This window comes from Hippocampus bargibanti, linkage group LG11 (assembly GCF_051943395.1).
Source record: "Hippocampus bargibanti isolate YZ-2025 linkage group LG11, ASM5194339v1, whole genome shotgun sequence".
Lineage (NCBI taxonomy): Eukaryota > Metazoa > Chordata > Actinopteri > Syngnathiformes > Syngnathidae > Hippocampus > Hippocampus bargibanti.
This window is the reverse complement of record NC_142744.1, coordinates 12,298,137-12,312,413: the sequence shown is the minus strand read 5'-3', so window position 1 is coordinate 12,312,413 and position 14,277 is coordinate 12,298,137. Positions and strand designations below refer to the sequence as shown.

At 41.1% G+C, this 14,277-nt stretch overlaps 1 protein-coding gene across 4 annotated transcripts in view; it reads right to left on the bottom strand.

Annotated features, from left to right (window-relative positions):
* The window catches only part of carmil3 (capping protein regulator and myosin 1 linker 3), a 47,142-nt gene that overhangs the window by 5,440 nt on the left and 27,425 nt on the right, over positions 1-14,277 (bottom strand). For 2 of the 4 annotated variants that reach the window (XM_089007444.1, XM_089007447.1), the window contains 16 exons: positions 13,909-14,005; positions 13,773-13,827; positions 12,811-12,983; positions 11,883-11,951; positions 10,381-10,474; positions 9,822-9,920; positions 8,842-8,961; positions 7,907-8,020; positions 6,431-6,606; positions 6,262-6,355; positions 5,133-5,261; positions 4,998-5,064; positions 3,814-4,001; positions 3,205-3,284; positions 1,992-2,111; positions 1,658-1,823 (listed from right to left, as the gene is read on the bottom strand). In XM_089007444.1, the coding sequence (XP_088863570.1) occupies positions 1,658-1,823; positions 1,992-2,111; positions 3,205-3,284; positions 3,814-4,001; positions 4,998-5,064; positions 5,133-5,261; positions 6,262-6,355; positions 6,431-6,606; positions 7,907-8,020; positions 8,842-8,961; positions 9,822-9,920; positions 10,381-10,474; positions 11,883-11,951; positions 12,811-12,983; positions 13,773-13,827; positions 13,909-14,005 (1,841 nt within the window). The remainder of the gene's footprint in view (positions 1-1,657; positions 1,824-1,991; positions 2,112-3,204; positions 3,285-3,813; positions 4,002-4,997; positions 5,065-5,132; positions 5,262-6,261; positions 6,356-6,430; positions 6,607-7,906; positions 8,021-8,841; positions 8,962-9,821; positions 9,921-10,380; positions 10,475-11,882; positions 11,952-12,810; positions 12,984-13,772; positions 13,828-13,908; positions 14,006-14,277) is intronic. The other 2 variants (XM_089007446.1, XM_089007445.1) reach the window with 2 other exon arrangements.

Genomic DNA, 14,277 nt, shown 5'->3' with positions numbered 1-14,277 from the left:
AAGGTGAATCGATAATTGCTTAGGGGTTTCTATACAGTACCACCATTATCGAAATCTGTATCAGTCACGTGACGACCAGCTTCCGTGTCTTGCGCAGTGTAGCAGACGCCATTTTCTACCATAATAAAGACGGCATACGAAGCGTTGGACTTCGGACCTGGATCAAAGAGGATGAGAATGTCACAATACTGTAGTCTTCTTATACAGTATACAGTTGTTTGACACCAATTTCAACCATGGGGAAACGAATTGTGATATCCGAACAATGTACAAGGCAATCATGGCTGTGGGGGGCAATCCAACGAGCAACTCCATCGCGAAATAGTTCGACGTGCCGCAGAATACTTCAACGTAAGTCATGTAAACGTTGCAGTTTTCGTTTTCCATACATGTACTTAATTGTGTTGTATTCAGATATCTTTATCGCTTGCAATAATCACTGTTTTTCATATGTTTGTACATGCTGGCGTTCGTGGTTTCTCTCGTGTGTACAATGTCAACAATGTCGAGTGATACTCAGAGTCACGATTGCAAGAGTGCATTATAAAAATGATAAATGACGTTTTTATTTAATGCATACGTTTATTTTTCATTTTACTACAGTACAAAAGCATGCTAGATACGCAATCCATGAACTCAAGGAGAAAATTACATGCCATGTCAAAGATCCCCCATTTATTGCCCCCGCTTCATGCAGTACGGCACAGGATCGGTAGTAGGGTTATATCGACATTTTTTCTGACTCTATTCTGAAGAATATCGATATAACGAGACTTTACTGTACAAAGAAATACAAACTATCATGAAAAAAATCCAAGCTTCATCCTGAAAATATGAAGAAAAGTCCGCCAAAGTTTGACCAAAGCTTAAAAAGGGCATTCGACATTTCTCAGTGAAATTATCTTGCAAGCCCAATAAAAGGACATGAAAGATTTCTTTTTTAAATTCTGTCTTGGGAGCTTTAATGCCTTGGAAATTCTTGCGTACACTTCTCCTGACTGATACCTTTGAACAATTCAATCCCTCTGATGCTGTGGAAGCTTTCTGTAGGCCATGCAGACCCTTGCATGCAGACCCTCGGATGGAACTATGAAAAATAATGGAATGGTATACTAGAAGAAGTTTTTTTTTCAATTAAATCACCAGTAGGAAGGTGGAAAATTCCAAATTGTCTTTCAGATTCCTTTCATTACTTTTCCCCTGTTACGCTGCTTCCAGACGTATGTTTTCGTATTCAATCAATCACATTACAGCCATCATTTTTTACTAGGGTCAGAAATCCACCTGAACGCTTTCACAATCAGTTCTGCGGGCCCTGTAGCATAAAACCAGTGTTGATAAAACTGTTCCTTTAATCAATCACATTTCGAGTTAGCGACACCAAGGCCTTCTCGCAGGCCCTATTTCTTGACTAACAGTATCCTCTAGTGAGCTTGTCGTAAATCACACCACATTTTCAGTCGCAGCGAAACTAAAGGTTGAAGAGTCATAAAATAGTTTTAAATGGTTGGATTGATTCAGACGTAGCACGAGTGAAGGCCTAAATGTGAAATGCACGGCTTGCCACTGTAAGATATACAGTACAGATATTGGTGTTTGGTCAATGAAAACAAAATGTAATCAGCCCCCACTTAATTGTAAATTGCCGAGACCGTACCTGTCTCTGAATAAGGCAAGAAGGGCTGGTGGACCTCAAGCCTTGCACAGGGACACCTTGTCCGACCTGAGGTGAGGGCGCCGTCCCGTTTGCTCCAAGTGCACAATTTTCTGCTCCCCCAACGTCCTTTGGATGCTGAATCATCGAGTACACATTCTCTGATGTGCTACCGGAACAGACAGGGACAAGAGTTTGTTTTGCTCGACGGCATTAATGAATGCATCACAGCCATATCTTTGTGCCATGGTAATCTAGTTTATACAAAATTCAGTCCCAATGAAATCATGTGAAGATAGTGATTGTCCACTTTTTTTGCATTCATGCATTTACTCACGCCAAGTCTTGGTTTGATATGGTGGAGTTACGGTTCTTGCGGAAACCAGAGAAAATGGACAACATGCTGCGTCTTTTTTTCCTCCTCAGTGACTGAGCCTGATTGATGGACGACAACTGACTGAAGGCGAGACAAAAACACACAGGGGTCATTTCAAAATGTGTTTCCTTGCTAATTTGCAACCTCAAACACAGATCCAGATTCAGACTTCATCTTAGTTTCACTCCCTGGTGCTTTCTACTATCTTTGTGACTGCTTTATTTCCTATATCTGATCGCTGTCCATGTTAAGCGCTTTGTTACAGCTTTCGCTGTTAAAGCGCTATATAAATCAATATGTATCGTTTTGTATTGTATTGTATCCAACCAGTGGCATTCACAGAACACAGATATGAACTATTTCCGACTGAATTTTTATCTGATTGGGCCTAAGATTTATTCTGGCCCCCATCTTAATTTATTGGTATATTGATTCATTGATGTATTGATTTACTGATTTATTGATTGGTTTGGTTATTCATTTATGTATCTATTTCTTTATTTATTTACATATTTATTTATGTAGTATATATGTATGTATGTATGTATGTATGTATGTATGTATGTATGTATGTATGTATGTATGTATGTATGTATGTATGTATGTATGTATGTATGTATGTATTTATGTATTTATTTATTTAGTTGGTTGTGGTTATTTATTTCTTTACTTACATGTTTATATGTGTGTTTATGTATTTGCTTATTCATTTGCATAGTAATTTATTTATTTACATATTCACCCATTATTTATTTATTTATATATTTGTTTATTTTTATATTTATGTTGCACGGCTGACATGAAATCATGGTCACGCAGTCTTAAAGTTTTTGCAAGTAGTCTGTCCATGATTGAACTGCACATCTGTGTCACTAATCCTGCTCCATTTTTGGTTTAGACACCAAACTTTAGAGCCTTTTGTAGAACGTAATCGGTCAGTTATCAAATTCTCACCTGGCGGGCTTATTATAATAAAATAATAATAATAATAATAATAATAATAATAATAATAATAATAATAATAATAATAATATGTGACTGCTGTCTTGACATGTCACTACAGATTTTATTTTTTGTCCTTGAGCGTTTTGAAATGCGCTTAGAAATAAAATGTATGATGATGATGATGATGATGATTATTATTTACTACCCAACAAATAAAAAAAGATACTACCTGTCAGGAAGAACCCTCTTGCTGTAGAAGTCTGGCAGTCCATCCTCCAGCGTACTGACGCCTCCATTCTCAAAGTAATGCTACAAAAAACACAATTAAATAAATAAAGACATTACTTAATAAAGTAATCAATTAATTATAATTGGGATTAATAAATAAATGAACTCACCAACAAACAAACAAATAAATAAATACACACATAAATACACAAATAAACCCATAAATACAAACTGAAATAAATACATACAAAAAAATAAATAAATTCATACATAAATATTGAATAGAAAAGAATAGTTGAAAATCATCTGGAGTCCCCCCCTAAAATGTTGTTTTTCTGTTGTCACCCTGCATGACCAATTTGAATCTCAAATACAATTGTTAAAATGTTTTTTATGGAGTTAGCTTTGATTGACTGCGTTACTCTACCTCATGAAATCCTGTTCTGCTAATGACCAGAAAACTGGTGGTGATGATGATGATGATGATGATACCACGGTAGAAATTTTGCAAGAAGCTCAAGACAAAACTATCTCCAGCACAATTAATCCCCCTGAACCCCCACCCAAAAAAAAAAAAAAAAAAAATCAAGGTCATTTGCCATGAACTCACAGACTCTGGGGGGAGGTAACCTGCCCTGTGTCTCCGTGGTGGGCGGGGCCTTACGTGGGTCACATGACGCAAAGGCGAGCCATTGGTGGGAAGGGTGGACAGGCTTTCCCAGGAGGCAGAGTGGGAAAATTGGGCTGAGGAGGGAGGAGCTGAGGGCGTTGGGGAGGCGCTGGGCTCATCTGCCAGACCTACAACAGAGATAAGTGGCACCAAAGTCACAAGATGTTTGTTTCATGTCTTCTTTTTTATTATGACTGCTTGAAATTTTGTGAAGGACATTGTGGTTTTTCCTATGAAAAGTCCTATATAAATAAAATGTACTTACTTATTTCTAAAAACCCATTTTTTTCATCTACACATATTTGTAATTAATGTGTTTACATTGTAAATGTTCATAATCTTGGCGGCCATTTTACTGGAAAGAGTGACAACAAACTACCGTTAGAACGCACAGATTCATCAAGTTCCCCTGAGAGTACGTTGTGACCACGTTCGACCACGTTGTTTTGCTACTTCATTTGCAATAAGCCACAAAGGGACATAAGTCTTCTTGTGCCGGTCCCAAGCCCGGATAAATACAGAGGGTTGTGTCAGGAAGGGCATCCGACGTAAAAGCTTGGCCAAAACAAATATGCGGATCAAACCTCTGAAGACGGAGGTCACTGATTCGCTGTGGTGACCCCTTGAAGGGAAAAGCCGCAAGGAAAAGAAGAAGAACATTTGCAATAAACCAATAATTTTAAGCAACGTATTTTCCGGTGTATAAGGCACACTCAAAAGCCTTGGTTTTCTTGAAAAGATGAGCCTGCGCCTTATACACCGGTGTCTCGCAACGACTGTCAACAGCCAGCGACTCCATTTCCCCCTGTCGAAGAAGTAGTGCGTAACCCCAGCCTCTATTGTAGAGCGTTATGTGGTGTGCCCTACATTTGGAAAACTTTGATATATTTATATATTATATTTCGAAAGGCTTTCATTGAGTAAAGGTGCACCTTATGGTCAGCTGCACCTTATACATGGAAGAGGTTTGAACATATACAATTAATTGGGGGCGCGCCTTCTACTTCAGTGTGCATTATACACCAGAGTATAAGGAACATACGGTAATACCGGAAAATACGGTAATAAAATAATTTTGCATCATCAATAATGATCCAAACAAGGCCATTGGCGAAAAGACTCACTTAGTCTTGTGGAGACGGGACGGATTCTTCTGGTTCTGGAGCTCCGTTTCTTTATGGCCATGGTGTCCTTACGGAAAATAATAGCAGAATTACAGATTCGCTTTTGTCAATGGAATCAATCTTTGGTTTACTTACTATTCCCAGGTTGACACACGCGTCCTCAGAATCCGGGAATTCCAAAGACTCCACGACTCTGGATTGTCGGATCGTATGTCTTCCTGTCCCCGCGTCATCCCAGCACCTGGCTTGAGACACCTGCCGCAGCTGATGCAACACATGCAGACATTCGCCTCATCGCATAAAATCTATCATGACACTCCAAGCAGCAACTGGAACAACAAACACTATTTTGGGACAATAACATGTTTGGCCACAAGGATCATGATTATAAAATAAATAAATAAATAAATAAATCGTTGCAAAGGTGACCAAAGAGAAAAGCAATTTCTTGGCAATCAAAGGGCTGCAATTTCCAGGAGGGAGCACAGTGGGTCGAGAATGAGATCGAAGGCACGCAAAGAGTGAACAGATGTCATTAGAATTTGGTTTGCAATTCACATCGGAAGAGGACCATCCAGAACAAAATATGAGCTTGCTCTGAAAAACAGAAAAGCAAGCCCATACATTTATTTTAACTCATTCACTGCCAGACGATGTGCAAAATTATGTCCACTCCAGTGCCAGGGTTTTTGTCATTTTCACTGAAATATCATGACCCACAGAATATTGAGTCTTAGGACTACATAAACATTCAATCCAGACTAAGTAACTTTAGACTCTCTTCTTTCATCAGAAAAAAACTTAATTCCTAAGTTATAAGGGTCTGGAGTTATCTGAGCTTGAAATGGCGGCGGCTGTACAAAAGGCAAATGCTGTCCCCTCGTATAAGGGAAAAACAACGCCAGAGGTCTGACCAGCGCTTTATCGGCACCCTGCCCCAAGAAAAACCAAAACCCGAAGAAATTCAGGAATGCCGCTCTACGTCATGCTTTTCAATTCCCGAATAAATTTGGGAATGGCAGTGAGTTGAAAACTACTTTTTCGGCTACTGCTCCAGAGACCACTTTGACTCAAGAATAATTTTTACACTCATGTTTGCTCATATATGTTTTTTGGTGCAATTTTGTGAAGGTTGCAACGGGAAGCGACAGCTTCCATGGGTTGTTTTCATAAACTGACATGGCCATCGAGATGAAATCTAATAACGGCAACTTGCGGTGAGCCAACAGGACTTGTGAAAAGGCATGCAGAAAAGGGGTATTACCAGTACCAGCGTTTTATGGGTCGTGTAGAGCTCTTGTAGAATCTGATCCACGATGGAGTTGGTTAAGTAGGACACCACTGACAACTTGACCTCCCTGAGCCAAAGAGAAGGGATGAAAACAATGCTGGGAGAACAGATTCTTTTGGACCCAACTCAGGCTCATCCTCACTCAAGGGCTGTGTTTATATCCTCGGACGCTCTCTCCATGAGGGCGTTGCGTATGGATGAGCGAGGGATGGAAACTTGCTCGGAGATGGACGAGAGAGGCGGGCTGAGTCTCTCGGCAGCCGAGCAGGACATGGGGCACAACTCATGGCACAGAGACACCATGGAGTCCACGACCACCTGGGGACAAATCGTGCAGACTTCGTGTGACTCATTTTAAGACACAATTGCTCCGAATGTTCCTCAGAATGTACAAAATTCCAATAGGAACATGATAGGAGTACTGTTTTTTCCAGTGTACTGCATAAGGTGTACCCAAAAGCCTTTATTTTCTTCTAAAGATGGCTCTGCGCCTTATACGCCGGTGCAATTTATATGTGAAGTAACATTGAGCCACAACATGTCTCACAACTACTCTCAGCAGCTACTGGCTTCATTTCCCTCCATCGAACTAGTGTGCAGTGTATGCTGGGATATATATCAAACGGCATTTCACTCCGGTAATCTTCTAAGATCACTTTGCAAGGTGGATTTTTTTTCTTGATTTTGTCATAATTTTCCATTTTTGGCACACTGATTAGAAATGGATAACAAATTGTTTTTTTTTTTTGCTTGTTTTTTGGATTTAGTGTATCAAACCAAACCCAAAATCCGTTTATTTCTGAATTTTTTTTAGGCCAAATTATTTCATGAAATCATCTAAAGAACATAAACGTTAAAAAGAAGTAAGATTGGTACTTTCTGACAATTATATTTATTATCATATTCTGATCAACTCTGATTAAAACCCTGGAATACTTTCTATCTCATAAAAATAAAGAAAATACCCAACATGATATCTGCAATTATAGCAAAATCGGACTGTTTTGGTGACATTTTGCTGACCTTTTCGCGCATCACCATCTTTTGGATACTCTTCCTTTCATAATTTTGCTGCTGTGAATTGGGAATTTCTCCAATGTGAGACAAATAAAGGATATCTCATCATCATCATCATCATCATCATCATCATCATCATCATCATCATCTGAATGTAACCCCAGCCTCTACTGTAGAGCCTTATAATGTGGTTTGTCTTATAAATGGAAACTTTTTTAAATTCATGGAAGGTATACAGTAAAGTCTCGTTATATCGATATCGGATATATCGATAGTCCCGGTTATATCGATACTATTTCTATGCACGCACGGAGAAAATTACATGCAAACAGGGTCGGATATATCGATAGTCCCGGTTATATCGATATTTTTTCGGACTCCCTTGAATATCGATATAACGAGACTTTACTGAACCTTATTATCCAGTGTGCCTTATATGGGGGAAAAAGTTTGAAAATACACCATTCATTGTAGTCCGGAAAATATGGTACAAACGTGTTGAGGAAATTAAAGCACATGATTCGGGGATGTTTTTAAATGTAACTAGCTAAGGCTATAAATCCTTTAATTCATGTATTGAAAAGAGTCCCACCAAGCCTACCTGCAGCTCTTTATCGGCAGCCCTCGCCAGTTCTCCGGCAAGAGTATTCAGTCGTTGTCTGACTGGACCATCCACTGACAACACATGAGCCAGCTCACATAGGGAAGGGTAGAGCTAATGCGCACAAAAGTCACAGAGATGGGGGTGAAAATTAAGATTGCCGAAAAACAAAACATTCTATGAGAGTACTTGAAAAACTAATACATCTCAATAAGTTAGTTACGCTAAGGTCATATGTTTATATTGTTTTTTTTATGCACTTACATTTGCCTTGAGAAAACAATCTAATTAATTTAGCCTATATGTGGAATGTATATTAAATCTACTTGTTTATTTCTAAACATGGCCATTTTGACTTTGACTGACACTGTGATGTCATTTTTAGTTGCCAGAAAGTGGCAGTCAAAGTCAAAATGGCGGCTCTGGATGGCTAACAATGGTTGGGTTTGTCTGCTTAATTCATTTTCCACAAGGCTTGACCTCACCCCCTCCCCCTGTCCAGTGTTGGCTTGCAATCACACTGCACTGCGGTCATCTCGACTTTACAACTTTACAGTACTGAAGCTTTCATGACTTTGTTGTTTTTTTTCCAAGATGAATGTCCGTAATAACGTGTAGGAGGAAGAACGAAGAACAGAATTGATCAGAAGACATATAACGGCTGGCCGTAACGAGGACTACCTATTACAACAGTGCCGGGGGTTTGGGGGTCAAGTTTATCACATTTCAAGCGTGCATCGGAGTGCTCAATCTAGTTAAACGATCTGGGGTTTGGGTGTCAAACCGGCCCAGCGTGATACGGTATGCCAAGAAAAAGTGCATCCATGGGCTATCAAACACATTTAATAGGCGTGGCCAAGGGAGTAAGTCTTCAAATTGAATGATATCATCCACCCCCACCCCTCCAAATCACCCAGCCCCCTCATCACACTTACAGCTCTGGAGTTTCTGGCTTCCTTAAGAATCTGCATGGCTGTTTGGACCTCCTCAGCTTCCTCACAGCTTTTCAGGACGGTGACTTGTTGTTGCACCCGCAAGCACAAACGTTCCATCACCTACACACACACAAACAAACACACCATATATATACACACACACACACACATCACACCACACATGTACATGCACACACCATACATTTATACATATATATACACACACCACACATACACCACACATATACACGCACACACCACACATATACACACATATACACAAACACAGATACATACACACCACATATACACATGTATATACACCAATACACATATACCACAGATACACACACACCACACACATACACACATTATTACACACACACACACACACACACACACACACACACACACACACACACACACACACACACACACACACACCACACATATACACACAAAGATATACACCACAGATATACGCACATACAGTATATACACACAAATACACAAACATACCATGCATATATGCATATACACACATTTATAGCCATACATACACACCCACCACATGTATACACACACACCACACATACATGCACATACAGTATATACACACATGTGTACACACATACGTACACACACACCACAAATATACACATGTATATACACAAAAACCCACACATATTTACACGTATATACACACACACACACACACACACATACAAATTCACACACATATACGTACACACACAGACGCACATAAACACACAAATATGCAAAGACACACACACACACACACACACACGCACACACACACACACACACACACACACACACACACACACACACACACACACACACACACACACACACACACACACACACGCACACGCACACACACACACGCACACACACACACACACTAGCATACGAGTATCGATTTGATCGCGTCCACAAATCCAGAAACGGAAACAGACCTGTTCAGCCGTACTGGTGACGAGGCCTTGATGCAGCCTAAGAGCTTGCTTTTGAGAGAAACGCTGCGTTTGGTTGTTTCTAAGCAGGGCTCGTTGGATCTGTTGCACACACGCACGCATGCATGCACACACATAAAGGATCACAGCTGTTTACAGAATATAGCTCGTGAGTGGAAATAAAGGCAATTTGCATGGTAATAAGGACGACTGAGTAAAACTTTGACCTCTGCAAATGAGCTTGGTGGCTTTTCTTCCGTGGATATGCTTGCCTGTCTAATGGAATGATGTAATTGCAGATGGAATGATGTGTTAACCGACTTGGGAACATCAAACAAATGATAACCCGAAAGTAAAGCCGAGTAATGACAATATGCGGTGCATGTTTTGTTGCATGAAGAACGTGACTGCATTGAAAGCTAATATTTCATTGCATGAATAATAATATCTGCAAACATATTCATCAACTTCGCAACTTGCTTTAGTAGAGTTGAATGAGATTATTTGGAAGCAGCACAATATTTCAAGTGACCAATTAATGTTTTGTTTTGTTTTTTCTTACCTTGATCAGGGCTTGGTCGGTCTTCTCCGGGGCACTCCGGTATGCCTGTGTGACATCACTGAGTGGGAGGGGCATATACTGCAGTGTAAAGTTGCTAAAAAGATGGGTGAGAGGAACACATTTGGCCACTGGAATAAATGAGTTACTAGGTTAGGGGAAAAAAAATAATTTAACTTATTCGCTGCCATTCCCGAATTTATTTGTGAATTGAAAATACGATGTGGAGCGCCATTCCTGAATTTGTTTGAGTTTTGCTTTTTCTTGCAGGGGGTGTCAATAAAGCGCTGGTCAGACCTCTGGCAATGTTTTTCCCTTCCACGAGCAGCATTTGCCTTTTGTCTATGTTAGTGCTTTGTTACAGTTTCAGCTGTTGTTAAAATGCTATATAAAGCAATATATTTTGAACATCTGTCCCCATTTAATGCTCAGATAACTCCAGACCCATATAATTTAGGAATGAACTTTTTTTTTCCTGATGAAAGAAGAGAGTCTAGGTTTCTAACGCTGAATTTAATGTTTATGTAGTCCTAAAACTCAATATTGTGTGGGTCCTGCCATTTGAGTGAAAATGGCAAAAACCCTGGCACTGGAGTGGACACATTTTTGCACATCATCTGGCAATGAATGAGTTAATCAGTCCATCACTGTGAAAAATGTACACGAGACTCACACGAGATTCACACTTAAGTCTGCAAAATACAGCGCCACCAAAGACATTTCGTTATGTCGAATGGATTTTCAAAACGGTCACCGTTGTCACCGCAAATCAAGACAAATGATCATATGAGCAGAAGTTAACCCGCATCATATATCGCGAGCCATTTATTAATTCACAAACCATCCGTCACGAACGATCTGGAGCCTATTCCAGCTGAATTCACCACAAACGTCATATTAAATGTTACATACTTTGTACGCTACGTTTTTGAGCTCTGGCGACCCATTGACGGCATTTTTGATTCATTCCGCAGCGCTTCTCATATAATAAATGAGATCGGGGGCATTGCGTTATGCGTACGTCAGGGTGATGTTTGAGGGTGGATTATATAAGTCGGAAAATTATTCACAGCGGCACTATGGTAACTATTTTATTACCATTTGAGCTTGTGCGTTTTTATGGTTTAGTCAACAGCCGAGCGTTCAATTTGGACAGAAAATGTGACAGCACACAGGCAAGCAGGCACAGGAACAGCATAGAGATAATATACCCTCTGGGAGGTGCGATGCCAAGCGCCGTGGGTGGCATTTGGCAAATAATTATGACGATTCCAATCATCTTGTGGCTTGCGGTGTAAAAATACCAGCTTGAACAAGCAAAACAAGCAAACAAGCATCACATTTCTGTCACAAGCCTGCACTGTGGGGACATCCTGGACGCTCAGTGTGTGTGTGTGTGTGTGTGTGTGTGTGTGTGTGTGTGTGTGTGTGTGTGTGTGTGTGTGTGTGTGTGTGTGTGTGTGTGTGTGTGTGTGTGTGTGTGTGTGTGTGTGTGTTGGTCTTACTGTTCCAATGCTCTGGCTACATCTTGGAAGCCCGTCACCGTGGTGTTGTTGCGATCCCACGCAACACTTCTGCGAGGGATCAAACCATAAAGGAATATACAGAGAGAGGAAGATTTTGAGTAGCGGGCCATGTATCACGTCACAGTATTTGTGAGTTCGAGTTGCCACAAGAGTTCATTCCAGACATCCATATTGAAGTTTTTCTGAAATTTTAATGACCTCCCAGCCCAGTATAAACAACCGATATGCCTCTAATGAGCTTCTGTTTGTTGATCGTCTACCTACACAGGCACTTTCTCCATCTGATTTTAAATAAAGCTGTCATTTTCAACTCCTCCGTCTATGCCCTTGAAAATTAATCAGGGGAAGGAAAAAAACAATCCAGCTCCTTATTCAGTCTCCCCATTTGGATGCCGCCTGTCAATCACTCCTCCTATTTCAGTGTCCAATTGTTGTCCCGTCATTGGTTTGTCACTGAGTGACGACCCCAAAGTCACGGTAACACAAAAAGCAAATATTTGTATGCAAAATATTTGGATTGTTTGTTTGCTCCCACATCAACAGTGCCTGCATTGGCACATCGGAATAATTAAAGCACACCAAGTCACCATTTTAGACTATCGTGCAGCTGAATAGGTCAGGCTAGAAAAAAAGAATCAAATCAAGGGCACAAAGTATTCATCAAAGCTCTCCTTTACTTTCTCTCTCTGAGATTTGCCTGAGTGCTAAATGGCAACTTTTTATCTCCGGCGCTGTTCACACTTTGTCTCGCCGCTGTGCCACCGAGCGCCTTTAAAGTCATTTCTTCAAATGTTCTCTTTGACCCTATTCTTCTGCCTGTCCTCGAAAACTTGCATCGCTCTCTTCCCCTGCACCTCTGAGGACCCCACTTTGCAAGTAACTCCCTCTATTTTCTCCCTTTCAGTACCTGAGCGTTGTATTAATTTGCAGGGCTTTGCTCAGCATCTTTGCTCCTGAATCCTCCAGACCGTTACCGCTCAAGTCCACCTTCCGCAGGCACGCGTTGGAGCCCAGAGCATTGACCAGCATGGTGCCTCGTTGGCGTAGTCTCGAGTCGGCCAAGGAGAGAGACTGCAGGACCTGGGGTGGGGGAGGGGCAGACTAACTGATTACTGCCATTCCCGATTTCATTCGGGGAATTGAAAATATGACGTAGAGCGCCATTCCCGATTTTTTTCAAGTTTTGGTTTTTCTTGCAGGGGGTGCCAATAAAGGGCTGGCCAGACCTCTGGCAATGTTGTGTCCCTTATACGAGGGGGCAGCATTTCCCTTTTATCCATGTTAGCGCTTTGTTCCAGCTTCAGCTGTTATTAAAGCGCAATAACAACCAATATGTATGTAATGCATTGTATTTCGGACAGCCACCCTCATTTCAAACTCATATAACTCCAGACCCATCTAATTTAAGCATTAAATGTTTTTTCTGATGAAAGAAGAGAGTCTAAGGTTTAGCTGCATTGAATGTTTATGTAGTCCTCAATATTCTGTGGGTCCTGGAATTCGAGTGACGATGACAAAAACCGTGGCACTGGAGTGGGCACATTTTTGCCCGTCTGGCAATGATTGAGTTCATAGCGAAAAAATAAATAAAATGAGACCAGATCAATAATTTGTTTGGCCAGCGCAGCTACCACGCATGGTCGCATATCTCGTACACGTGTCACAGGGAGATTACGTTTGACATCCGACGGATGTGGACACAACTGCACAAACCGTGACAAGTTTGGATTTGTGGCCTATTTGAAAGTGTCGGTCTGAAAATGTGAGTTTCTGAATTGAGTGGGGGGATGAAGGGGGAGTGGTATTTCAAGAGCGACGCCGCTGCAGATTTGTTTGCTCGCGTGCATGCAGCGTTACATAGCAACTCACACACTCTTCCTCCTGCACCAAATGAACCAGTTTCTGCAGTATTTCATCCAGCACCCTGAGGAGATGATAAAAAAAGAGAGGAAACCTTTCATCATCCCTTCCATCCTTCACGGCTCCTCTCTGACGAGGTGCATACCTGCCCTTGATGTTGAAGTTCTTCCCGAGCATCAGGTGTTTGAGGGAGGGGTGTCTCGAGAATGCTGGGATGACGGCCTGCAAGTCTGAATCCAGGCCTGGAAAAATTGTGGAAAATATCATGGGGGAGGGGAGTGTTCGAACCTCATGCTTCTTACTCGACGAATAATATGCAGACGATACATACACACAAATAAATACACAAATAAATAAATACATTGAGATATAGATAAATAGATAAACACACAAACACAGACAGACGGCCGGGCGGACAGTCAGACAGACAGCGAGCTAGAGAGCATGCTAGCTAGAGAGCAAGCTAGCTCGAGAGAGGGAGAAAAGGAGAGAGAGAGAGGGGGAAGGAGAGAGA